General features: G+C 38.1%; 1 protein-coding gene across 7 annotated transcripts in view; it reads right to left on the bottom strand.

The window, feature by feature from the left end:
* The window catches only part of LOC127207716 (sodium channel protein type 1 subunit alpha), a 278089-nt gene that overhangs the window by 47416 nt on the left and 204141 nt on the right, over positions 1 to 26532 (bottom strand). For 6 of the 7 annotated variants that reach the window (XM_051167144.1, XM_051167146.1, XM_051167148.1 and 3 more), the window contains 5 exons: positions 9336 to 9453; positions 7060 to 7150; positions 5286 to 5414; positions 3689 to 3780; positions 2875 to 3144 (listed from right to left, as the gene is read on the bottom strand). In XM_051167144.1, the coding sequence (XP_051023101.1) occupies positions 2875 to 3144; positions 3689 to 3780; positions 5286 to 5414; positions 7060 to 7150; positions 9336 to 9453 (700 nt within the window). The remainder of the gene's footprint in view (positions 1 to 2874; positions 3145 to 3688; positions 3781 to 5285; positions 5415 to 7059; positions 7151 to 9335; positions 9454 to 26532) is intronic. The other variant, XM_051167150.1, reaches the window with a different exon arrangement.

Here is a 26532-nt window from a genome sequence, read left to right as displayed (position 1 = left end):
AAGATAAGAAGAACAGATATCTCAAAATAGTTATATATTTCTAAATAAAAAAAGAATATATTTTTGTGTTTCACTTTCATATTTTACTACCATTGGGAAAATGTTCAAATTAATTATAATTTGCATTTATATGTTCCTAGAATATGTGTCAATAGCATGCAGTGAACAATTCATAAACTGTATCAACTGTATAAATTTTTAATAAAATGACGTATTACAGAGTTGAATAAAACAAATGATATTAAAAAATAAATGACAATTTTAGAAAATCTTAACTATTAAAGCTAAAACAATTAGAGTAGGTGAGCATCACATCCTATCAGTGCTTCCTAGGTCTAATGAGTCCCTTCCTCCTTTTCACCGCTACTTGAGGAGCCATGTCTGCAAGGCTCTCCTTGACCATCCAGGTCCTTTCCATCTGAGATGAAGGACCCCATCCTCTCTTTGTGTCAAGTAGATTGCATGCACGCACGTATGCGCGCGCACACACACACACACACACACAGTATTCTCAGGACACTCATTATCCTATTATAACAACTTTTTCCAAAAGTATTATCAGTATTAGAAATAAAGCCACACTCATAATTCCCTATTACTTGTATCAGGATTTTGTAGCCTTTCAATGAAGTTTACTGAATGAATAGATAGGGATGGTAGGAAGAGAAAACACACTAGATTAGATAATCATTGTTAGAGGTTTTTTTTTTTTTTTTTTTTTGTTTCGGTGAGAAATTTTCAGAGGAATTCCTTCCATATGAACTATAAAGGGCACAGAATCACACAGAGAGAGCACCATTTATATTTCCAAATGTTTGGAATAAAAAAGAACTGATTATGGTAATTTCAGATTGTAATTTCGATTCCCATGTTTATAAATAAAATCTTTCTTGTGGGCTCACATGTTTGAATGGATGCCCATGTGTGCGTAAGGGCACACATTTGCACAAGGAGCTGTTGGCCAATGCCCTGCTTTCCTTAGGCGATCTCTAGTTTTTGTGACAAAGTGTCTATCTAACTCTGAAGCTCACTGACGTCACTGGATTGGCTGACAGGTGCATTCTGCAGATACACTGGTCTTTGCCTCTGTCTCCATCAGTGGGGTTATACATATGCACCACCACACTTAACATTATGTAGGTTATGAGATTCTCACATTCAGAGTCTCACCAATGGGAGGCCAGCACTTCTCTGACTAAACCATCTTCCAAGTGCAAGAGAAACTATAATTTAAGCTAAAGAAAATATAATCTTGCATAATGTTTAATATTTATTTTTCTACCATGTTCAAAGATGGATAATTTAATTTTAATTTAATTGTATTTATATTTTATTTAAAATAATCTTTTAAAAACAAGAATAAAGCTGGGCAGTGGTGGTGCACGCCTTTAATCCCCGCACTTGGGAGGCAGAGGCAGGTGGATCACTGTGGGTTCAAGGCTGGCCTGGTCTAAAAAGTGAGTCCAGGACAGCCAAGGCTACACAGAGAAACCCTGTCTCTCAACAAACAAACAAACAAAACCACCAAAAAACCCTCAAAACAAAACAAAAAACAAGAATAAAATCATTAGTGACGGTGATAACTAGATTTTAGAGTTAAAAACATACAGATACCTTATATTTTTTTAGAGTACAAGAAAAACAGTATCTATTACATTTTCAGGAGAGAAAATGCCTAACTCCTAAGAGACATCTTCATAGTCAGTGTCTGATCTTAAACAAAAGTTGAGCAATCTTCAGCTTTCAGGACGTTAGTAAGAGTGAGGCCTATGGACATTTCATGTATCAGGTACATTTGTTTCCTGCTCTAATGTTGTTTAAAGGCATCTCTTGTTGAGAGATTGACATTTATTTGAAGACCATTTGCTGGCATGTAAATGAACATCACAGAGAGGAAACTACCAAACCAATTAATTTTCCAGGTCCAGTTGCACTGAGACTATGATGGTGTATGTTTTTCTGCCCTTACCCTCTCACTGCTTAGTATGTTGGGGCTTGTGTTTATTCCAAGACATTGCCCATTACCTTAAAGAATCAGAATCTGGTGATTTGCATGCATATCAAGGGTCTATGTTTAGAAACCTTTTCTTTATCAGCATATTTCCTTTCTAGATGAACCATGTTTATAACTTTCCTTGCTTTTAAGATACTGCTATTGACAAATATTAAAATTAAAGAAAAGAAGCAGAAAATATTTGCTTAAAATAATAACGGACAAATAATAACGGACAAATTCCTATAGCAAATTCCTAATTTGTCTTTTCTTTTGATATTTTTTGAGTTTAACTGGCCTTCCTCTTTTCTTCTTTGATATTGGCATGCACATTGAATATTATTTCCTATGGATCTCTCTTATTTTCTTTACAATAATCATGGAGTATAGCCTATAAGAATGCGTCATCCTGTATTAAGCCATGCATTCTCACCTCTATTTCCCTGTATCTTTACACAGATGATGACACAACAGAAAATTGTATTCAACAGTAAAAATTAGAATAGTTACCAAATAAACATTATATGAGTGGAGACCATGGATAAGCTGCTTAACAAATATTTTCTTACAATCATCCAGAAAGATATAAACGACCTGTTATTTAGAGTTCAGGGAAAGGGCTAGAGATGTAGCTCAGTGGTACAGCAACAACCCAGCTTGGGCAATGTCCTAGGTTAAGTCATCAGTATTCTTGTCAAAGAAAGCAAACAAAATCCAGGAGAAAGGAACAGCGAATGAAAACATAAGTTTAGATATTTCATAAAGTTTCATCAGATAACTTTCTAAGCAGTTACAACTTTCTTGTGCTCATTTAAAGCCCATGAGTAGACAGGAGGTAGGCAAATTCTGAAAGGGTAAGAACACATAGTGGTAATTCTTACTTGAGTCTTGAACATATGAGTTCCAGTCAAATTCATACACAGTTTCATTTACAATGGTGCCATTGTAATCCATGGTTATATTCTTCTCTATTCTATGCTCCTCAAGGGAAGCGTTGGTGGCAGGCCACTGTATACATTTATTCCTCAGGTTGCCCATGAACAGCTGCAGCCCGATTAGAGCAAACACACTGAGACAGAACACAGTGAGGATCATGACGTCAGAGAGCTTCTTCACCGACTGGATCAGGGCCCCCACGATGGTCTTTAGGCCTGAAAGAAAGAAGTGTATTACACATTTGAAGTAATAAGTAAACCCTTCACACAATTCTATTGGAAATACTGGTCAATGTATAAGTCCCAAAATGCTTCCCATGGCAGGAAAATTTTTTCTGTAAAAATATATTAGAGTATAATTTCATTTGAAACAAAATTTCCATGCTTGTGTAGGCTATGCTTTATTATGTTATAAGTTGTATTTAGTTAGCAAAGAATAAGATTGTTTTGTATAGGTACCAATAGGTGTAATGAATGAAAATTTAAAATTAATACATGCAATAGGGAATAAATCCTTAACTACATTGACATTACAAAAATACATTTTTAAGTAGATATTGCTTGGATTGTATATTGGACTATCTACACATTCAACATAAAGATTGATAAAGCCTATAGGGGCAATAAGAGCAATATACAAAACATCCAGTCTTATGTCTCTTGGCTTTTTGTTATGCTGAATGTCAAGCAAGGATGCCCAATTGAAAAAGCCCCAGAGTTAACTCAGGAATGAAACTATATGCTTGCATTCAGCCCTCACCTGGAATGACTGAAATAGTTTTCAATGCTCGAAGAACTCTGAATGTTCTCAACGCTGAGACATTGCCCAGGTCCACAAACTCTGTCACATATCTGTAATAGGGAGTTCACACACAAACACAATAACAGGATGCAAGGAAAGATTTGCAGGTACAATCACTTTATGATTTATGCTAGTCCCTTCTACCTACAATTGATGAAATAATTTTAGACCCAATGCTCTAAAAGTGTGAAGAGCTAAAAATTACCCAGATTTACAAACTCTGTTCCCTACCTGTAGAGTTAAATCAAAATAATTTAAGAACTGGAGGACATTAATATTTATCTGTCAATTTTATGAAGCCTGTGTGCTGTTTTTAAATGATAAATACCATTAATTAAATGTAAATTTCATAAAGATGTCATTCAGAAAGCAAGGTAGTCAAGTTGTATGTGAGGCAAGAAAGTTAACCAAAGGGAAAACAAGTCATGGGCTATGGTTTCAGTTAGAAAAGGAATAATACATGAAATCATCCAACTGAAATTATCCATTATAAGAGACTGCCTTTTGCTCTACCATTCAAGATTAGCATTTCCTAACATAACTTTTGAATAAAAGTTGCTTAAATTAACACTGGCACTATTTTATTCTCAGGAAAGAGAATTCCTAAATGCCATGCTGCAAGTTGTGGCTGAAAAGCATGGGGGCAGATATCCTGAGCTGATATAAAGTCGTACAATAAAGACCAGATACCCAGCATTTATACTTCTGAACGTATCAGTACCAGTTTTCCTTCTGCCAGAAAGTCAGATAGCCAGGTGGAGTAAGTGCTGTTAATCAACTGTCCTCCATACCTACTTCTAGCTGTTCCTGTTATTTTAAGCTTCTCTTTCGGGCAGGTGGGGGGGGGGGTAATGTATCACTAGCAAAAGAGAAGATAGGACTGTGGGGACACAACATAGAAGTCAGTGTATATTGAAAAAGTTTGTGCTGAGTAAAATAAGAAGGACAATAAAGTGAGAAAGAGAGGAAAGGAAGAATAAAAGTTGAGTCAGAAGGGAAATAGAGGTGGAGCGTGTCTGCTTAAATTCACTAAACATAACTTTCCTCAAGAAATAACAATTTATAAAATTTATAATGCAATGAATGCCTTTTTTTGGGTCTTGTGATCTTATTTCCAGCAATTTTGATATGAGACACCTTATTTTCTACCATTCTACAAATTTAACAAAAGAATCCATGGAGGTGGGATACAGCACGAGCAAGAAAGATCAGTGCTAATTTGTGGAACCAGTACACATTTTGCTTTGAATTTTCAAAACCATCCTCCAGGTCAGGTGATAAACAATTTACACTTCTTTGTTATGGTCATTTGTGTGAGAAGACTGACACATATAAAACTTTCTAATAGATTTTAATTGATATTAAAATTGTTGCAACTACTCCACATGAGCGGTGGAATAAGCTTACCCTTCTGAGGTAACCATTAAAACGTGGAGTTCAATTGCCTAAATCATACCAGCACGTTTTACCATTAAAGCAAGCTACTTAAAAACCTGAGCATAGACAGGAAACCAAACTATATTATCTTTTGAAGTTTCCCCAAAAGGGCACTTACGCAAATGTAATGACAGTGAAGTCGAGCCAGTTCCATGGGTCACGAAGGAAAGTAAAATCTTCTAAACAGAAACCCCTTGCAATAATTTTTATTAGTGATTCAAAAGTATATATTCCTGTGAAGGTGTACCTAGGAACAAGTAGCCAAAAGTAATTAAGGATGTCGTGGCTTTCATTCAGAGTACATCAGCTTTTTACATTTTTGTCTTTGGAAAATGTGGTACCAGGAAAGAAAACTACGCCATTTGATTTTAGGTCCATAGAAATAAAACAGCGAATTAATTTAAACTTGACTTCTGTGGTGGTTAGTTTCAAAAGTCAACTTGAGAATCATTAGAAGGAGAGTCTCCGTGGGTGCTTGGCTAGCTCTGGCTGCCTGGTGGACAGACTTGTCTGTCAGGAGACTGTCTTGACTGCCTGAATCGATGTGGGAAGACCCATTTTGAAACTGGGCAGCACCACTCCTTGATTTGGGGCTCTGGGCTGAATAAAACTAAGAGAATGCTAGCTCACACATTTGTTCTGTCTCTGGCTTGCCTGTGAGTGTGATGTGACTAGCTGCCTTAAGCTCCGGCCTTGACTTCCCTGAAATAACAGAGTGAAACCTAGAATTGTGAACTAAAGCAAACACTTTTTCCCTTTAGTTGCTTTGCCAGGTTATTGTATCAGAGCAACAGAAATAAAACTAGAATAAAAATACATAAAAGGTGGTTTTAAAGGTACCATCTGAACAGTGTGAGAAATGCATGCCATACACAGCCTCGCTGCAATCTGAAATGGCTTAGCATCGACAGAAGCAGCACCTCCTGGGAGTTAGGCAGCGAGCTCACATGTTGGAATAGACAATCAATATAAAGAAGCATAAGATAATTTTCTTTGAGAAGGGAAAATTTTCAATCTCAATATTTTTGAAAGAGGTTTGTGTTATTTAGTTAGTTGTGCGTTTGTGTCTTACATGTTAACTTGAATACTTTCCGAATTCATCACGTACACAGGTTTTTTTTTTTTTTTTTCTTTCCAGAATCTGTCTATCTTAGTGCTTCCATTTAGAAGCACTAAAGACATGGCTTTGGAGAACACTGTGTGGGTGTTAAGGTCAGCAGCCAGTGTTATAGGAGTCCAATCGTAGGCGTATAAGCAGGTACCATTGCTGGGACTGGAACACCCACAGCTTCAGTGACAACAAACTGTGCCTCCCCTCCCCACTTGTGCCCCAGCCTCAAGAGGTGACCAGTATCATTAGAAATGGTTCTAGCTTTTGCAAATGCTAACTGAACTTTCACTGCAATGTGTTTAACCTCCGAGTTCTTGATTGTCACACTTAAAATAGGTATAAGCCTGGATAAAGTATGAATAGCTGATGGTAAAGAGACTCAATGTAGTGTTAGCATAACATTTGCAGCTTAATCTGTTTGATTCTTAACTAACTGAATTGATATAGAGGTTACCTGGCATAAAATCCCAGCATACATCTTGTCTATATTTCTGCAATTACATCCATTACATTATTGCTTTCAAATACTGGATCCTAACTGGTTGAATATTCTAGTAGACTTCTACTAAATACCATCTGCAAGGGTAAAGAGAAATCCTAGATGCATCACCAGCAAGCTTGGGGCCCAAGGAGTGTTGTCTTAATGTACAATTGTGTCTATAAATGGCATTATCAAACATGCTCTCCAGTTTTATTTAAAGGATTAATCGATACATAGGTTTTTAAATCCCAAATATTTGTACATGAATACATAATTTAAAAAATATATAATTGAACTTACTCTACATTCTTTGTCCAGTCAGGAGGATTACTCATTGTCATAAACACACAGTTTGTCAAAATAGTGCACATAATTAACATGCTGAATAATGTAGGTTAGTGTTAAGGAAGATACAAAAGAAAAGTGCATGTATTATATTTAAAAAAATAACACTTAAAAACCCAAGCTGCAGTTCAACAGGACTCATGGATAACCATGTGCATGTATATTATCTAGTCTCCTTAGGCTTCACTTTTTTTCCCTGTTAAATATGTATAATAATGTGACCTCTACACTTTCAGATTAGATGAGAGCATGGGAGGACATAAGAACACAATCTGCCATTGCAGCTATTTTTAAATCAGTGTGATTACCTTCGAGAGAACTTTAGGGAGGAGTCTATTTTTGTGTTATATGGATTTGCCATGTTCTTGAGCAGAAAAGCATTCATTTGAATTAATTCACATGATTAGAATAATAAATTGTTGAGGAAGGTGCATTTGTGCAATACCAAAATGTATATATTGATGGATAGAATTTATGAACAAATATACAGTGAAAGCACAGTATGGTCCAAAGTGCTGGCTTGCTGTGTTTTGAGTGAGTTTATGTAAGAACAACAGCATTGGGTTAGATGAAAAGGGGACACTCTTGAAGATCAAGACTCATCAATACTTGAACGTAATTGAAATTTCACACAGCAAGGTACTCTTGGGACAGTCGCGTACCCTCTCTATAGCTCCACTGACATGCAAACATGGATGTTAACTGTGGGCAGACTTTGTTGTTTGTAAAGAAAATAACACGTGTTAAAATGCTTGGAATCAATGCCTCTATAGAAGTGTATGTGCACTGAATGGTAGGTCAAATAAAGAGAATGTAATAAAATTGTGGCTCTGAAAGTGACCTTAAATATATTAGAAGTCCCCGAACATGGCTAAGCCCTGGAGAAAACAGATGGCTGGCCCAGGATCCTAAAACACATGTTTTCTGCTGTAAGAGCAGGTGCTCTTTCTATTACAGTTGGGAGACTGCACAAAACATTTCCGTTAGGTGTAAAAAAAAAAAAAAAAAAAGTTTTCTCCAAATGACCACATGATGGCACTAGAAATACAAATTAAGCCAGAAAAGCTTTTACGTGTTAAAACAGTGAACATATAAATTTTTGTTGTTAAATCTTTGTTTTCAATAATAGCCTATTAACAGTATCAAGGAATTACTTGTAATCAACTGGACTCAAAAATAGAATTGCCTTTGCTTTCGCTGTTTTTTTTTTTTCTACTGTTGTTATTTTACTTTTTTTTTTTTTTTTTTTTGCTTTTTGTTGTGTTTTGCTTTGTATCACCTATTGTTGCTATAGGACATTTTTTTGGTGTTGTTGTCTGTTTCTTACTTACTTTTGTTGTGATGGGGAACTAATCAAACCCAGGACCTCGCCTTCGCTCAACTCTTTAGATTTTAGAATTTAGGACTTTAAAAAATCTTGCTAGTATGACCTTTTGATACTTATAATAGTATTTTTATGTTAATTATGACCAAGACCACCAAAAGAAAGTGTCATAAATTAAATTTTTCATTAATCAATATCCACATCAGAACTCAGTTTCAGAAACCTTTGAGCTCAGTGGGAACCACAGAGCCAAGGCCCCTTTCAGCCTTTTAAACAGTTTCAGCTTCTGCCTGAGTCTGTATGAAACAGTCAGAAGTGTTCTGCGGAGTCATATTCAGTGGCTTAAATCTGATAGTTGTCTAATTTTACTGTGCTTCATATAAATGATTAGAAAAGTTGAAAAATTAGCTAAGCCTGGTTTTGTATATAATTTTACTAAAAATTCTATGCGGCCCTGTACAAAGATGGTAACAAGAAATACGGTTGTCTTGTATAAAGCTTAGGGATTTCAATACATACATGAGCCAGTACCAATTGTCAACAGGGCAGAATCTAGAAACATCTAGGAGACAGGCCTCATTGCATGCCTCTGGGGAATTATTTTGATTGCTTTGTTAATTCAGATGGAAAGACCCATCTACTGTGGCTGGCAGTATTCCCTGGCTAGGATCCTGGAGTGTAGAATAGGGTTTAGGGCTGGAGGTGAGCCTTAGTGGTAGAGTGCTTGCCTGGCATATTGGAGGGCCCAGGTTCAATTTTTAGCAGTACAGAGTAGAAAAAGAGATTTGTATGACCAATGAAAGACGCTACATGTAAGCTATAGCGTGTATGGACATTTTAACTTAATTACACATATAACTATAAAATGCAACAGATAGTTAATACAAATCACTTGCAAAAGGATATGAGTGTACCAAAATCTTAATAGCTATTTTCCTAAGAGGATTGAAGGGAGTTAAAATGTACAGGGCGGAGGTGGCACTGAACCGGAAGATGGCCTTCCCTTTATTCAATACTATAAAAGTCTGTAAGATAGGAACAAACATGTAAGTATAAGGTCTACTTTTCTATTTTCCAGTAGTGTTACAGTGAATACTTCCAATTTGTACAACCAGGACAATCACTTCTGATGTGCAGGGTAAACTTCAGCTCTCTCTGGATCAGTTGTGTCCTAGAGAGGAACCTTACAATGGCTCTTACCTTCTACTACACGCTTACCTGAGTCTGTGTCTCAGCCAGGAGACTGTCCTTATCTTCTTAGTATTTTAAATGTATTAGCTAGGACGAAGTTTGGGATGGAAACACATTTGATTTTCACTGTAAAATTCATAGGAATTCCTTTGCATAATGATTTGTTTGCCTAGCTCAAATAGCTGGAAAAATTAATCCTGTAGAACGCAAAATTATTCACCAGAACTGAATGTTTTAAAAATAAATATTCCTTCACTATCTGTGCTTATAAAATAAACATTATCACTCCACTGGTAATAGACAACAAAAACAGCTGCCATCGACCCCACTCAGCTAAGATGGATATCATCCGCTTATTGATTTCTGGAGGCAGGGCTCCCTGGAGAGTATCCTGTTGACCAGGAGTGCTAAACTCTGTTGGAATAGCTGAGGTAGCTGACACATTGAATTCTAATCCCAAATGACTCCCACCTGCCTGGAGGAAAACCCCAAAGTCCCCAGAGAACTTGGGACCCATAAGTATGAAGAGTCCATCCCAAAAGTTAGACTTACTCCACAGCAACGACCAGTGTGCAAAGGGAAGGAAAGCAGACTCGCCATACAGTGGCACAGTATGGCACAGTCTGACACAGTTCTTCTAGCGCATTTATTGAATAGACTGTGCCTTGGCGGGAGGAAGTAGCTGGTATTCTTGTGAATAACATACCAAAGAAAAAGAATAGTGAGGTTTTTATTTTTTTTATTACTGCTTTTAAATTCCTAAGTATGCAGGATTGAATTAAGGCCTCCTGCATGGCAAGCAAGTGCTTTACAAGGGGATATATTTTCAGCTCAGGGTGCATGTACATGTGCACGTGTGCGTGCGTGTGCACGTGTGCACGTGTGTTGAATGTGTAACCCAGAGCCTTATATGAGTACTCCACTACTGAATGATGTCCCAGAACATTTTTTTTAAACGTTCATGAAAATATTCCTTAAAACTCCTGTTTTAGCCTTTCGATGTCTCTATGCCTGTACCTCACTACGTTGGCACGCTCTAGGATGTGATATTTGCTTTCTACTACGCATTTTTGGTAGCATTTCTTCTCCACACTTAAACTTCAGGTCACTAATAAGGTTTTCACTTCATTTTTCACTCTGACTTCAAGATTTTCAAGTAGAGCAATCTTCAGACACAGAGTTGTTGCTGGAATACCATGTTCTATCCGTTATTTAGGGAGAAATGTCCTGTGAAAATATTCCTTAACCAGTGTGGGGGTTTTTTGTCTCTCCTGGGCTGCAACATAAGAAATTTCAACTACTGCGAGTAAAACATGTGCTTGGAAAGTTGTAAGGCAGTTTTACAGGCAATTTCCTTTCTGTTGAATACAGTAATAATATAAAACAAGAGACTATAAGTTGTGCTGTCTCATTTCATGTCAATGCTTTGGCAATTAACGCCACTGCATATTATAGATAAATAGAAGCAGAGACCTCATCAGCAGGCTGGGAAAAGTGCTGCTCTAAGCCTGATCTTTAACCACATTCCTTATCATCTGTAGAGCTAAGTCCAGTACACAGGAGACTATCTTAAGTAGTCTCTTATCACCATACACAAAACCCAAGTCGAAATGGATTAAAGACCTCAACATAAAACCAGAGACACTAAATCAGTTAGAAGAAAAGGCGGGGAAGAGTCTAGAAATCATTGGCACAGCAGACAACTTCCTGAACATAACACCAACAGCCCAGGCTTTAAGGTCAACAATTAATAAATGGGACCTCATGAGGCTGAGAAGCTTCTGTAAGGTAGAAGATGCCGTCCACAGAACAAAGCAACAGCCTACAGACTGGGAAAAGATCTTCATCAACCCTACATCTGACAAAGGACTAATATTCAAAATATATAAAGAGCTCAAGATATTAAACAGCACCAAACCAAATAACCCAATTAAGAAATGGGGCTCAGAACTAAGTAGAGAATTCTCAACAGAGGGATTTCAAATGGCTGAGAAACACTTAAAGAAACTCTGAAAGTCCTTAGTCATCAGAGAAATGCAAATCAAAATGATTCTGAGATTCCATCTTACACCCATCAGAATGGCTAAGACAAAACTTCAAGTGGCAGCATATGCTGGTGAGGATGTAGAGAAAGGGGAGCATTCCTTCATTTCTGGTGGGAGTATAAACTTGTACAACCACTTTGGAAATCAATCTGGTGCTTTCTCAGAAAACTGGGAATAGGGCTATCTCAAGACCCAGCTATTCCACTCCTTGGAATATACCCAGAAGATGCTCCAGCACACAACAAGAACTTATGCTCAACCATGTTCATAGCAGCCTTATTTGTGATAGGCAGAACCTGGAAACAACCTACATGTCCCTCAGTTGAAGAATGCATAAAGAAACTGTGGTACATTTACATTATGGAATACTACCCAGCTATTGAAAACAAAGAAATCCTGAAATCTGCAGACAAATGGATGGAATGAGAGATGATCATCATGAGTGAGTTAACCCAGACCCAGAAAGATACACATGATATATAGTCACTTATAATTCGACACTAGTCCAACAGAGATGTCCCATGAAAGTCTTCACTTAGCAGGAGATTGGGATAGATACTGGGACTTCCTATTAGGGCTTCAGGTGAGAGAGGTAAGGAAGAATAGGGAAATAGAAGGATCCAGAGGGTCCTAGAATCCTACAAGAAAACCATTAAGGCTGGCAGATCTGGGCCGGCGTGGGGGGTGTCTGCTCAAACTATTGTGCCAACCAAGGACAATGCATGCAATAAACCTGGAACCCCGATCCAGATCTAGTCAATGGACAGCGCATTTTCCACAGCTGTGTGGAGAGCAGGGACTGACTCTAACATGAACTCTGGTGCCCCCTATTTGACCACTTTCCTTGGTGGGGAGACCTAGTGGCACTCAGAGGAAAAGCAAGCAGGCTACCAGGATAAGACCTAATAGACTGTGATCATATGGTGGGGAAGGAGGTCTTCTTCTGTCACAGACCTAGGGGAGGGGAATAGAATGAAAAAGGGAAGAAGAGGGGAAGAGGAAGATAAAAGTGAGGGGATAACAATTGAGATGTAATCTGAATAAATTACTTAAATAAAGACAGAAAAGCAAAAAAAAAAAAAAAGTCTGTGAGGTAGGTTTGGATCATAGTTTTTGTTGGTGGGTTGGTGTTCTCCACCCTCCACTAGGAGTCTTGTCTTGTTTGCAGACAGGAACCAATCAGAGTTGTCCTCTGAGAGGCTCCACCCAGGAGCAGATGGATCCAGAAACAGATGCTGAGACTCACAGCCAAAATGATGGGCAAAGCATAGGGAGTCTAGTGGAAAAGTAGGAGGAAGGGTAAAAGGACCTAGAGGTGACAAGAGTTCCACAAGAAGACCAACAGAGCCAACTGGACTGGACTAGGTCCTCGACATAGATGTAGCCCATGGGTAGCTCAGCTTCATGTGGGTCCCCCAGTAAGGGGAGTCGGAGTTGTCTCTAACATGGACTTTGTAACCTGCTTTTCGATCACTTCCCTTGCTAGGCCACAGGGGAAGAGGACGAACTCAGTCCTGATGTGACTTGATGAGCTGGGGTAGGTGGGTGGATGGGTGCCCCTTTCTAAGGAATTGGGAAGGAGTTGGAGGAGGGAGGATGTGGCTGCGAGGAGAGGCGGTAGCGGTTACGACCAAAACGTAAAGTGAATAAATAAATTAAATAACTTCTTTATCTTGATCTAAAACAATCTTGTCCCCTAACCAGCTAAACTTGGTTGTAAAACTATATTATCCTTGAGTCTTAAAATAAACCTTTCTATGTATCATTTTTTTGATTTTCTATATTTTTAAAGTTAATTTCTTGCTATTAGAGTTGAGATAGGATAGATACTGAATCTCATTTGGAAATTTAGACCCAACAAGACAGAAAAGACACTTCAAACGGGTCGAATGCAGATGGCCAATTCATTATGAATGTAACATGTATAGAACTTATTATTCTCATGATTGTCACATGGTATTCCATGCTGTATGTAGTTTGTTTCATACATGTGTAATAAAATAAAAGTATAAAAAAAGGAAAATAAAGAAATTAAATATTTTTTTTAAAAAAAAGGTCTGTGGGTGGAATATGTTTCATAGGTGCTTACTCCATTGGCAATACATGCCCCCTTTATTCTCTCTGATTCACTCAATATTAGTGTCCCAAAATGACCTTGTGAAAGCATCATGAAACATGAATGGACTTGAGCAAGGGAAGTGCCCTTGCCTTAAGGAATATGAGCATTCAGGGCACAGAAAGGCCAAACTAGGACTGAGTGTCATCATCCTTCAAACCTTTTGCCTAGACCTCCTGTCCAGAAACACCATTCGGAACAACGTGATAGAATTCCTGGGACTAGAGCAGGAAAGTGTAACTAGTAATAACATACACTTTTTAACCAAGAACCTTATCTCAGGTAGTAATATTAGAAGTCGATTTTGAAATGAACATGGTGGTAGAAATGACAAAGGAGTTTCAGGCCTACTGTGACATCAGTCACAGGCTGGAGGATGAAAAGCCTTTCAGGAGAGTCAACAATAGGTCAGTAGGCAAGTAAATCCCCAGGTTCAACTCAAGAAGGCTGGGTGTATCTGAATACATTGCTTTGACATGGATTCCTTGGCCATCTTCTGTTTAAATGATGTACAAGAGAAAGTACGGTGGTTTATCGTGGTGGTTTGGATCTCAGAGAACAGCTATGATAGGCTTATATAGTTGAATATTTGAGCCTCCAGTGGCAGAGCTTTTTTGGGAAGGATTAAGAGGTGTGGATCTGTTGGAGGGTATATGTCAATGGATGTGAGTTTTGAGGTTTTTAAAAATAAGGAAATCATGAAATTTGTGGAAAAATGGATGGAACTAGAAATGATCATACTGAGTGAGTTAACCCAGAAACAGAAAGAATCACATGGTTTGTACTCACTTATAATTGGACACTAGCCCAGGAGACATGTCCCATGAAAGTCTTCACTTAACAGGAGATTGAGATAGATGTGAGGACATCCTGTTGAGACTCTGGGTGAGAGAAGTATGGGAGAATAGGGAAATAGAAGGATCCAGAAGGTCCTAGAAACCTACAAGAAGACCATCATGATGGGCAGATCTGGGCCCAGGAGTTCGGCTCAAACTACTGCACCAACCAAGGACAATACATGCAGTATACATCGAACCCCTACCCAGATCTAGCCAATGGACAGGACATTCTCCACAGTTGAGTGGAGAGCGAGGACTGACTCGAACATGAACTCTGTTGCCCCATATTTGACTACTTCCCTATGGTGGGGAGGCCTGGTGGCACTCAGAGAAAGAATAAGCAGGCCACCAAGATGAGACTTGGTAGCCTATGACCATATGGTGGGGGAGGAAGTCCCCCTCGGTCACAGACCTTGGGGAGGGGGATAAGGTGAAAGTGAGAGGGAGGGAGGAATGGGAGGATACAAGGGATGAAATAACAATTGAGATGTAATATGAAATTTAATTAAGTAAAAAATCCATATCATTCCCAACTCTCTATCTCACACTCTCCCTATATCTCTCTCTCTATATCTCTCTCCCTCTCTATCTCTCTCTATCTCTCTCTATCTCTCTCTCTCTATCTCTCTATTTCTCTATCTCTCTATCTCTACCTCTCTCCCTCTCCTTCTATCATTCCCCTCCTTATCTCTCATCTGTGGATCCAATAAAATCTCTCACCTACTGCTCCAGCACCACGCTTGACTGCCTACTGCCATGATCTCCACCATGAAAGTCATGGACTCATATGAACCCCCAAATTAACTTTTTTCACAAGTTGCCTCAGTTATGGTGTTTTATCACAGCAATAGAAAAGTCACCAAGACAGAGCAGGAAAAGTCACCACAACAGAGAGGCTCATGGGTGGGTGAGGAAGGGCAGAAGTGCTGCCCTTTCACAAAGTAACTCAGAAACCTAGCCTAGCAAGGGAGAGCCAGGAAGAATTTCTAGATACTGGAGCTAGGTGAAGTGGCTTTAAAAGCACAGCACTCCCAGGTCTGCTAAGTAGCTGAAAATGTGAAAGTTTGCTGGATGAATTACCACCTGGACATAGTTCTTTAGTTTTCAAAGCTTTTGAGATATATTCAACACATTTATTTGCTAAGTGCAAATAACTCATAACTTATTTCATAAGGAATGCCATGCACAGTCTGTGAATCCATGTAGTTGAGTTGAAAAATGAGGCTAGTTAGGTGTGTGACTGAACAACATGTGTTTTGTGCTTTAATTTTTTTATAAGATTTCCTCCCATCACTGCCAAGGATTGTAACAATAATATGAACATTGCAGACCATTTTCATTGTTTTTTCCCCTATTATGGATGCATTCTTCTCAGACTGAAACATATGTGCTCAAGTACAAGCTTTGCACAACCTTGTTCTGAAGTGTTTATGGATTTACTTTCAATAGCTTTGCAATAAAGAGAGTATTCAGGCTGGGATAGCACCCCACTGTGTGTATGGCTCTAATCATTATGAGGTCAGTTAAATTTGATTTAGAACTTAAGTTTACTTATTAGAGCTAGTCTGCTATTTATCTCTTTAGACGCCTATAACTGCCCTACTCGTGTTTTGTACATAGTTGAGAAGTCAGTTTGCAATAGCAAAGCCACTCAGAAGAATGAGTCTCTAAGTCATTGTGTTGAAGGCACAGCATGAAGAAATGAATCTAAGGGGATCAATGTTCACTTACAACGAAGAATTAAAAAAAAGAATTAACCCCAAAGCTACCAACCACCTGGGCATTTGCCTTCTCTATTTACACATACAATCTAGCCCTGAAAGGGAAAAACCCTGATCTTGTGAAGACATCAGCACACTGTTAGCTGAATGAACAAATACTGTATGATTTTAAGCCAAAAAAAGATTTCTGTAGTGTTCAAATGCATATCATTTTTTGTTTTTGTTTTTTTATAACAATGTGTTACGTGATCATATAGTATAGTATTTCACCAGCCTTTAAATCTACTTAGGGTCAACATAGTTCCTCAAGATATTTTAATTGCACTAAGTGACTTCAACTCAAAAGAAAACTCCAAACTTATGGGCAGAGGAGAAAATGTAAACAGTAGCCACTGGTCTGAAACCATACTTCTCTCTCACAGCTGATATGAGTGTTCATATGAGTGGTCCAGTGTCAAGCACCAAGAATATGTCTTTTAAAAGAAGTGACCTACATCTGTGTCTATTCTTTAAACCTATTCCTTGATTTATTTACTGTAAGGAAAAAATGTCTTACTGTCATCATTGCAATGCAATAGAACTATGCGCAGTTTGTGAGAACATTTTAATACCAGAATAATTTTCTTCCTTGGAACAAGTTTTTAAACAAGGTACTGTGGGTAAATCAGATCTAAACTTGACATATAAAATCTGGTTTATAGATGTATTTATGGGAATGATGCATTTCTACCTGACTTAGGATTTTTCTTTCCTGTTATGCAACTTTTATTTATAGTCACTAAAGTTAAATTTCATTTTTTTGGGTAACACTTATATATCAAAAAATTAAGTAGTATGTCAGACACCTGAAATGCAACACGGACATAATTTAGGTGTAAAAGCTGACCCCTTAGTTCTTTCTACGCAAAGCTTTGGGCTGCATTGTGAAAAGAAAGCATTTGTAGCTACATTGTGGTGCTTAGCTGTGCATAGACAAGGGAATGCTCAGCTACCAACAGTAGCACAAATGAATCTGGAAGATTAATAGCTGGAAGTACAGATAGCCTAGCACTAACCAATACAAACACAATGTAAAACACAAACCTGAACTATAACCAAGGATTTCAGACTGTCTAAGTACTACATGAAAAACAAAAGAGTTGAAATGCATCTTAGTGTTGTTTTCTTTAACCCAACATGACTGAAATACTGACATTTGGGGATAAAATAATATAAAAATCACTTAGCTATTTCACATGAGTTTTTCCCAATGTCTTTGGTCTTCTCTCTCTGGCCTTACTGTGTTTTAGTTGCTCAGAGTCCCACTGGATGATACCTACTGTGCTGAGCAGGCTTGACCTGACCTTCAACCACTCATTGATCAACCAAATCACACTGGTCAGCAACCCTTGCCAAGCAAACATTATTTTCTGGTGCTAAAGAAAACACAATGTGGTTTGATAGAAAACTGATAAGCACCCCTTGGCAATTAATGGTTTAATGATCCCAGAAAACTCAAGCTAAGAGGACAGACTCTGGAATTGGATATATAATTCATATAATTTACAATCTTAGCTCTGTTCTTTATACCTGTGAGATTCTGAATCCTACTTTTCTATGACTAAGTCACTTCATGAGAAGTGGAAACATATGTACTTGGCTAAATCATAAGCTGTGATTTCAAATCATGACATCAGAATTGGATATGTGGTATTCTATAAAGTGAAAAGAAATCACCAAGATGATTCTGCAGTGACAGGGTGATTAATCACTAATAATTCCCCATGTCTTAATGATTATATAGAATGTATGAATTGGGCCCTTTTATTTGTGATAACCTAGTACCCTCTCTCACATCGGCATTTAAAGAAAGTGACTTGTTCCTGTGAGCACTGTCAAGGATAAAACTTGAATTTGCTAAGTCATGTACTTTCATTTTTGTTTTCTGAATGTATAGCCATTGATGTAACCTCTACTTCAATCTACAGTCCATATTCCTTAAAGCACATACAGCTAAAATTTAAGTTCTAATTTTGGTGTTTTATCAAGATGTTAGCAGAAGGCTGTCACAGGACAGAGATGAGTCCAGATGTTGGCCTTCTCTAAAAGTCAAGCATCAGGCAGCGGCAAGAATTAACATACGAAAGTGAACCAGCAGGCTAGAAAGGCTTTAAAGGTAGCACATCCAGATGTGGAGACTCTCGAGTAATGCTAGCTCTCACAGCTGGGGCAGGAAAATTCTTGGGAGTTTGAAGAAAGACTGGGTGATGGAATAAGACCCTGTCTCAAAAAAACCAAACCAAAACAAAACAAGTAAGTCGTGTATATTATAAACAGACTGAATTTATTCTTTGCCTGGAAGTTTAAATCACAGGCAATTTTCGATATACACATCATTTGTGTTCTAAAACTGTACCTGAAAGTCAATTCCTTTGGAATTCAGATGCATTTTCACATAAGAGAGTAAATAAATATGTGTCTTTTTCAAATTTCAGACTTTCCTCCCCAGGTGCTGAGATCAAAGCCAAGGCCCAGCCAGCAAGTGCTAATTAAGCACTCCTCCACTGAGTTATTCACTGGCCTTACTTAATTTCTAACGAAATATTATTAGGGACTAATGATAGTTGGAACTGTATCACTATACAGAAGAAAACGCCATTCTGGAAATAGCAACAGAGCTCTTAGTTGGGCTCAGATGCACTTCTCTACTTCCTGCCACACTGGTGGCCAGACTGGGAAACTGTGCCTTAACTCTGTCAGGGAGTAGGGGGCACAGAGTGAGAGTCATGCAATGTGTGAGCACGGAATGAGAATCACGGAGCAATAAGAGAGAAATGCTTTGAAGTTTGGGGTGTTTCAGATAGCAAGAGATTCCTATTAGTCCCCAGCTTGGCAAACATTTCCCATTCTGGTCCAGTCCAGCGGTCTAAGTCTCCTTCCTTCTCTGAGAACCTTTAAATGGCCTCACTTCCTTCCTCCCCTTGTATGTACTGTGGCTTCAGACAAAGATTGTCCTCCTTGTTGGCTCACGGGGAATGAGAAGTTGTCTCACAGCTTCTGTCACAGCATTTGCGTATCTGCAGCCCACTAACCTCAGCTCATCCAACACACTTAGCACAACCTTCTTCTAGTTATGGGTAAGGGCTTTACACCGTGGGTTGCAAGCCAAAATGACCAGAGACTGGAAAAGGAGAGTGAATACCCAAGAGTCAGGGATGCCACGTTTATAAACTTAAAAAATAATAATAATACAAAAGTTAAGCTATACATATAGCGTGCATATAACAAAAAGTCATGGGTACCTATACTTTACAATTATTTTCGCTTTAATTTTGGCCTTGCTTTTGTACAAGAACAGAGGCCTATGTACACAGGAAAGATCCTATCAACTCACATGTTTTTTCAAGTTGGAATAAAGAGCAGAATTTATGGAGAGAACTCTATGTAGTTATTTGCCTTGAAAATAAACAGGATACTCTATAAGATCTCCTAAACGATTCCTTTAGCTAATGTCAGGGCCACCAGATGATAGCAGACCTACTGTACTATGCTATACCATGTTAGCTAACCTCCTCCTCATAGGGCAGCCCAGCCATTCTGATATCTTCTTTTATGTTTCTCTTTTCACTGGAACTTGTCTTCACAATTAAATTTAGATGTACTTTCCTTAAAGAGGTACATAATTGAAGTTCTGAGTTGCGCAAAGATATATATCACGCACTCAGGATCTGATGGACAGTGTTGTTGGATCATAGTAGATCCTGATACTGGGTTTGAAAGATGTGTTTTTAAAAAGAGGAGGCTTTGGGAGACTCTGCTAAGTTACTGGTTAGTTTTGAAATCTTGAGCAGACTATTTAAACTCTCATTTTATTATTATTATTATTATTGTTTTCATTTTATTATTTTTAAATAGTGACCAAAACTATCTTGAAAGGACCTGCAGGGTACCAAGAAGAATTGAAATGTGCTGATTAATAAGATATAAGGAGGGAGTCAGTGTTCAGTTTTACCTATCTAGAATCACTTCTCCAGAAATTTCTGTCTGCGTTATGGAGGAAATCTCTTGCCCTACTGCCTATCCATGTGGTGTGAAAAGATGTGTCTCATCCTTTAGGAAACAATTCAGCATATGACATGCACCTGGTCCAGTAGACCATCACGTCCCCCTGTTCACCGAAGCAGACCACGCGAGCTAGTTAGAAGGAATTCTAGAGCTTTTGTCAGAGTTCAGAAAACGCGTGTGCCTTTCTTGAGCTTATTCTGCTGTACATGTTAACTTAGAGTGACTGATGGCTATTTTTGCCACCTCGTGGGTGAGCCCACCTACACATGAAGCCAGCACTGAGAAAAGCAGAGCCTGTACTGTGGAAAGACTGTCCTGGTCATGTCATTTTAGATACTGTATTATTCAAATCAGGTTTGGCTGTAGGCATAAGGTTATTGTGTAATTCGAGTGCTGATATCTGGACTCCACTCCCTGTTTCTGGTTGCAAGCTTTGTTCTGAGAATTTAGTGACTTAAATTTACTGTTCTGAGAGTTTACTGTGTAAACTCTGCTCCCCAATTGTCTCCCTGATATGTCAACAGAGCAGTTTACACCCAGTTGATGAGCAGGGGAAAGAATAGGCTTGGGCTTCTGCCAGCTAGAAGAGGAGGAGTTATAAGAAGAAGTGGGGGACTCAGCCACAGACAGAGGCCCAAGGAAGGTCAGGAGAAAGGAGCTGGAGCCCAGGAGAGCTACAAAGTGCAAGTATCACTGGAATGTTTGCTGAGAGTAAGACAAAATAGCATAGAGGATTAAGAACAGACTTAAACTGCTCAAGATTGTGTTGTGAAACCTTGTATTATAAAAGAGTCTCAATTATTTGTGTGATAACCATGTTAAGAAATAAGCTAAGAGAAACAAACACTGTTTTATATAAGTTCAACAAATGGCATACCAATGAGGGGCAGAATTTACAGTAATCTAGCAAGAATGTATATATATAAAAAAAGAGCAGTTTCTTCTGTATAAAAAGAGAAGAACCACAGTTTCTAAGGCAGGAGCTCACAGATTCCTGATTAGACAGACCCCCTGCAGAGCAGCACAGTCTTCAACAGGCTGCAGGAAATCAAAACTGATACATACAAACCCCAGAGAAGCAAACAAAAGAAAAAAATAGTGGGTCTTTTAAAACAGGCAAGCTTCTCAAAGTCAGACTCTTCTAGCTAAGGCAGGAAGCTAATATTTTTCTTTTTAAAATATAGTTTATTAATTTGCTCATATTACATCTCAATTCTTATCCCATCCCTTGTATCCTCCCATTCCTCCCTTCCTCCCTCCCTCCCTCTCATTTTCCCCTTACTCCCTTCCCCTATGACCGTGACTGAGGGGGATCTCTCCCCCCTGTATATGCTCATAGGGTATCAAGTCTCTTCTTGGTAGCCTGCTACCCTTCCTCTGAGTGCCACCAGGCCTCCCCATCCAGGGGACATGGTCAAATATGAGGCACCAGAGTTCGTGTGAAAGCTAATTTCTTTTAAGAAAGAACTCTTGGGGCCAGAAGAGCAAACATTTGTAGACTTAATAACTTCCCAGAGTGGGGGAGGGGTTAGGATCTCAGGAGGAAGGCAGGAAAAAAAAGCCTCTCCCTGGAAGCAGGAGCCAGGGACAGACTGGAAAAGTTCAAGCCTTTGAAATGGTGAGGTCTAAAGGGATAGCTGGGCCTAAGATAGTCAAGTCCTTTAGGATGAGATTTTGAAATTAAAGAAATTTATTTTCTATATTGGAAATGAAGGAAGACACAGTGACACAGAGTTTCTGGGTTCGATTTGAGTTTGTTTATCTCAGCATACAAATAATTTTTTTCAGTGATGATTGCAGTTTTGTATATCCTCTTTGGGAGAGATCAAATTAGACAGACTTGGAGAAAGAACAGACTGGGAAGAGAGATGCTAAATTAAAGGCTACAGGAGAAAGGCTGGAAGAATCCTTGAATCAAAATAGGGAACTTAACAAAGAAATCCAATCTGGAACTTAAAATAGCTCCAAAAAGAGGTAGTTCTAGAAGAGGCGAATCCACAGAGGCTTGAAGAAATCTCAGAATGGCAGCTCACTGAGACGCTAGCTAGGGAGCTTTCTGCTCTAGCCCAACATGGTCGAACTGGATATTATGTGTTTATTGTCAAGGTTCAATTACTGGATGAAGGTATATATGCTAAAGTAGAAATGTAGATCTTGTTTGTGTTGTCTTTGAACAAGGTCATACAGTGCTTTGTATGCTCCATTTTGCAGAGATTTGAAAGCTAAAAACATATGCACCATGCCATAGGTTCATATTCAGAATTCTAGTGGGCTTTTGCCTTAAATTCTGGGAAACATGATTCTAAGGTACTACATTTGTTAGAGATGGCGACTGCCTTGCAAATTAGTGCTGATGGTGTTTCAGATGTATATCCATTGGAATACATTTTTTTAGGCATTATGACATGAAACCTGTGATATATATATGTATGTATATGTATATATACATATATATATCTTATAACTGCTTAGGTCATAGAATTATGAAAAGATCTAACAGTAATTTTTAAAAGGTGGTCATAAAACAGATGGGGAATATAATACTTCAACCAGATAGGTTAAATAATGATTTATTGAATTCAAAATTTTTAAATGAGACAAGTAACACACCTGGTAAGATACACTGGATTTTTAGAAAGGACTGCTGAATTAGATCAGTTCATAAAGGTCCTACTTCCAAAAGAGAAAACAGGAAATGTGTTGTGTTGGGGAGGAGAATGTGCTGTAGTCTCAACAGGAAACAAAAAGCTATATGTTCCATCCAAATTGATAGAAATAAGATTTGGCAGGGGGAGACCTGGAGATCTTGACTACAGACAGAAGAAAACAAGAAGACCAAACAGAATAAGCAACATAATTTGTTGATCCCCCACATGGGAACAGCTCTGAGACTGACTGAGTCATGAAAATGTCTCCAGCCGGGACTTCAGCTTTGCATGGCCAATAAATCTTTGGCTACAGAGTCCCCAGGACTTACCATGCCATTCTTTTAAATGGCATAGATAAAATTGTGTTTTGCAGAGATTCATCTTTAACTGAACTGTGCTCAGTGCACAGCCAATGCACATATTAATACAGAATGTATAATACCTTTAGAAAGTTTATATATTTTGCAGAGAAAGAGGGCCCAGACATTAAAAAAGATAAGTAGCTCAGGTGATTCTACCTCACAGACAGCCTCAATAACTCTTTCCTCAAAGATGTTGATTATCATTCAGACTATTAGACTCACCAACGTGGAAAGATGCTTTCTTCAAGGTGGCCAAATACAAATAGCCAAAACACTATGAATGTAACATTTATATAATTCCTTCTTGTTTTGTGGTTGTTTTTCTTGATGTAGTTTATTTTATTTACATGTGATAATATAAATGTATATGTAAAAAAGAAATATAATTAAAAACTGCAAAAATATGTGCATCTGAGATAATTTTAAAATGACTAGCTAGGTAATACAGCATCGCAGACTGTTGTAGTCAGAGCTTCAGTTAAGCTCTGAACTTTCTCAGCACGCAGAGATTAGAAAGCAAAAGTTACAACTAGCTTTCTTAAGACTGGATAATATCCCAGTTTTCTTGGGCCTCCAAAAAGAAAAATTATATCCTAAATCAGCCGGAAGCAATTTAAGGAAATTATGCCCCATTCCCATGGGCAACAGGGATGGTTTGGTGTTACTCTATGGTGATAGATGTTTGTTATTGTTTAAAGGGGTTGGTTATAGGGATGATAAGTAAAAGGGTAGATTATTGAATCTACTTTTAGACCAAAAAATATTAATAAACCAAAAAATATTACATTGGTTTAGCTCTTTGTAAGTTAATACAGATTTAAGATGATGTTTGGTTACAGCATGCTAAGGTAGTGTGTCTATGTAATTCTTAAAACTGCAATGTTATATTCTAACCCTTTTGAAGGCTGCCATTACCAACTGTCTAGATTAACTAAGAAATGCATGTTAAGCCGGGCGTGGTGGCGCACACCTTTAATCCCAGCACTCGGGAGGCAGAGGCAGGTGGATCGCTGTGAGTTCGAAGCCAGCCTGGTCTACAAAGTGAGTCCAGGACGGCCAAGGCCACACAGAGAAACCCTGTCTCGAAATTACAAAACAAAACAAAACAAAACAAACAAGCAAAAAAAAAAAAAAAAAAAAAAGAAAGAAATGCATGTTAGACAATCAAATTCGTGGTCATATTAGATCCTGGTTTAGTTAATTACAAAAATATGTTTCCTAGATTGACAGATTTAAAAAAAACACTAAGAATAGTTCAGATAGAGTAAATAGATAGATGGTCCTCAAAAACCTCAAAGATCTACAGAATATGGCATTTAAACATTTTAATAACCTAAGGCTTTATTTTGACAATGAGACAGGTCTGCTCCTGAAAGTGTCCCTGTTCTACTTTAAAAAGCATCAAAGGCTTCATATGTGGCAAGATAGCCACTAGGTGGGTGAGAAAATGTCCTTGTGTCAATTACAGGCAGAATATTGTCCAAATCAGGCAAATTGGATGCAGGAATGTTGACTGACATGCTTTTCAAGGACGATGTAGGCAAATCCTTTATAATTCCTGCTTCAGAGCAAAGTCTGTCAAATATTCTGGGCCAGAAGGCTAAAAATGATGCTCCAACACTTTAGAAAAATTTGAGGGACTGTCCAGACAGCTAAATATATCTATCATTTCTAAACTTTTGGAAGCAGCTTTCCTACATTTCCTATATATTTAGATAATATTTATTCCTTCTTAAGTCTCTAATGAGGTTGAAGACTAGATAGTAATAGTCTCACAGTTATACTTAAATTGTTTAGGATAATAAAAATTGATAGTAAAATACATTATCCAAAAACTCCCAAATACACAACTGTTAAATCATACCTAATAATTTTCTTAATTGTTGTGTTACATATAGTTTGTTATTGTAATAAAAGGAGCTTTTTATTAGACTAAAAGGGGGGGAATGTAGGCATAAGGTTATTGTGTAGTTTAAATGCTGATTTCTGTACCCATCGTGTCTGATTGTAAGCTTTGTTCTGAGAATTTACAGTCTAAATGTTCCCCTGATATGTCCATAGAGCAGGGGAGAGAATAGGGCTGGACTATCTGCCAGCCAGGGGAGGAGGAGTTAGAGGATAGAGCTAGGGCATTCAGCCACAGGTAGAGGTCCAAAGAAGATCAGGAGGAAGGAGCTGGAGCAAGTATCGCTGAGGTGTTTGCTGGGAGTAAGACAAAAGAGCATAGAGTGTTAAGAACAGAATTAAACTGCTTAACATTGTGTTGTAAAGCCTCGTATTATAAAAGAGTCTCAACTATTTGTGTGATAGCCATGTTAAGAAATAAGAGAAACAAACACTGTTTTATGAAAATAACTTCAACATTTGACCCATAAGTTTGATTTTTCTTTTTTCTTTTTGTCTCACTTTCAAAGTAGTTTAGCTGTTTTTTGGCTACTTTTATCTGAAGGGGATCTTAATTAATATGAGTGGAATGAACTACATGTCCAAGGTAATTTAATTTCCCTAAGACTTTTTTGGAGGCAGAGGCTCAGAGTTTACAAATAAGGGGTTGAGGAATATGGAAGAAGGAATGGGAGAGTGGGAGAAAGACTCAGGAAGCTACGGCAATATGCAGGAGGTGAGTGAGGGAGTGTCCTGGTGACAGCTGTTCTAGAGACACTAATACTGTAGGAAGGTGAATTTTAAGTCAGAGACTGTAGAGACAACAATTTACAGAATCACAGGCCTTAAACACTATCTACATTTCCAATTTTTCTGAAAAAAATAAAATAAAACAAAACCTTCCTCATCCTAACTGGGAAAAATGCTACTTCAATTGCAGCCACTCTTGTGAAGATGACAGATCTGGCATAAATTTGAAACCTCTTATGTGAAGCTTCTCCTACAGCCCCCATAGAGCGATGGCATCATTTTAGGACCATTGGTAGAGAGAATAGTTCTCTTTTTTTCCAATCAGGAGACATTCAAGGACACAGTACAGCTTTTAAACGAATACATTTCAACAGTCCAAAATATAACAAGCTTCTATTTTTCACTACAGATCTAGAATATCTTTCTATTTCTAGTAAAATGCCACATTGTCAAAAGGATATTTCTTCCCATGGCACTAATGAGTCATCTGTAATTTTAAGAACA

Source organism: Acomys russatus, chromosome 24 (assembly GCF_903995435.1).
Source record: "Acomys russatus chromosome 24, mAcoRus1.1, whole genome shotgun sequence".
Lineage (NCBI taxonomy): Eukaryota > Metazoa > Chordata > Mammalia > Rodentia > Muridae > Acomys > Acomys russatus.
The sequence above is the reverse complement of the archived record's forward strand: the minus strand, read 5'-3'. Positions and strand labels throughout refer to the sequence as shown.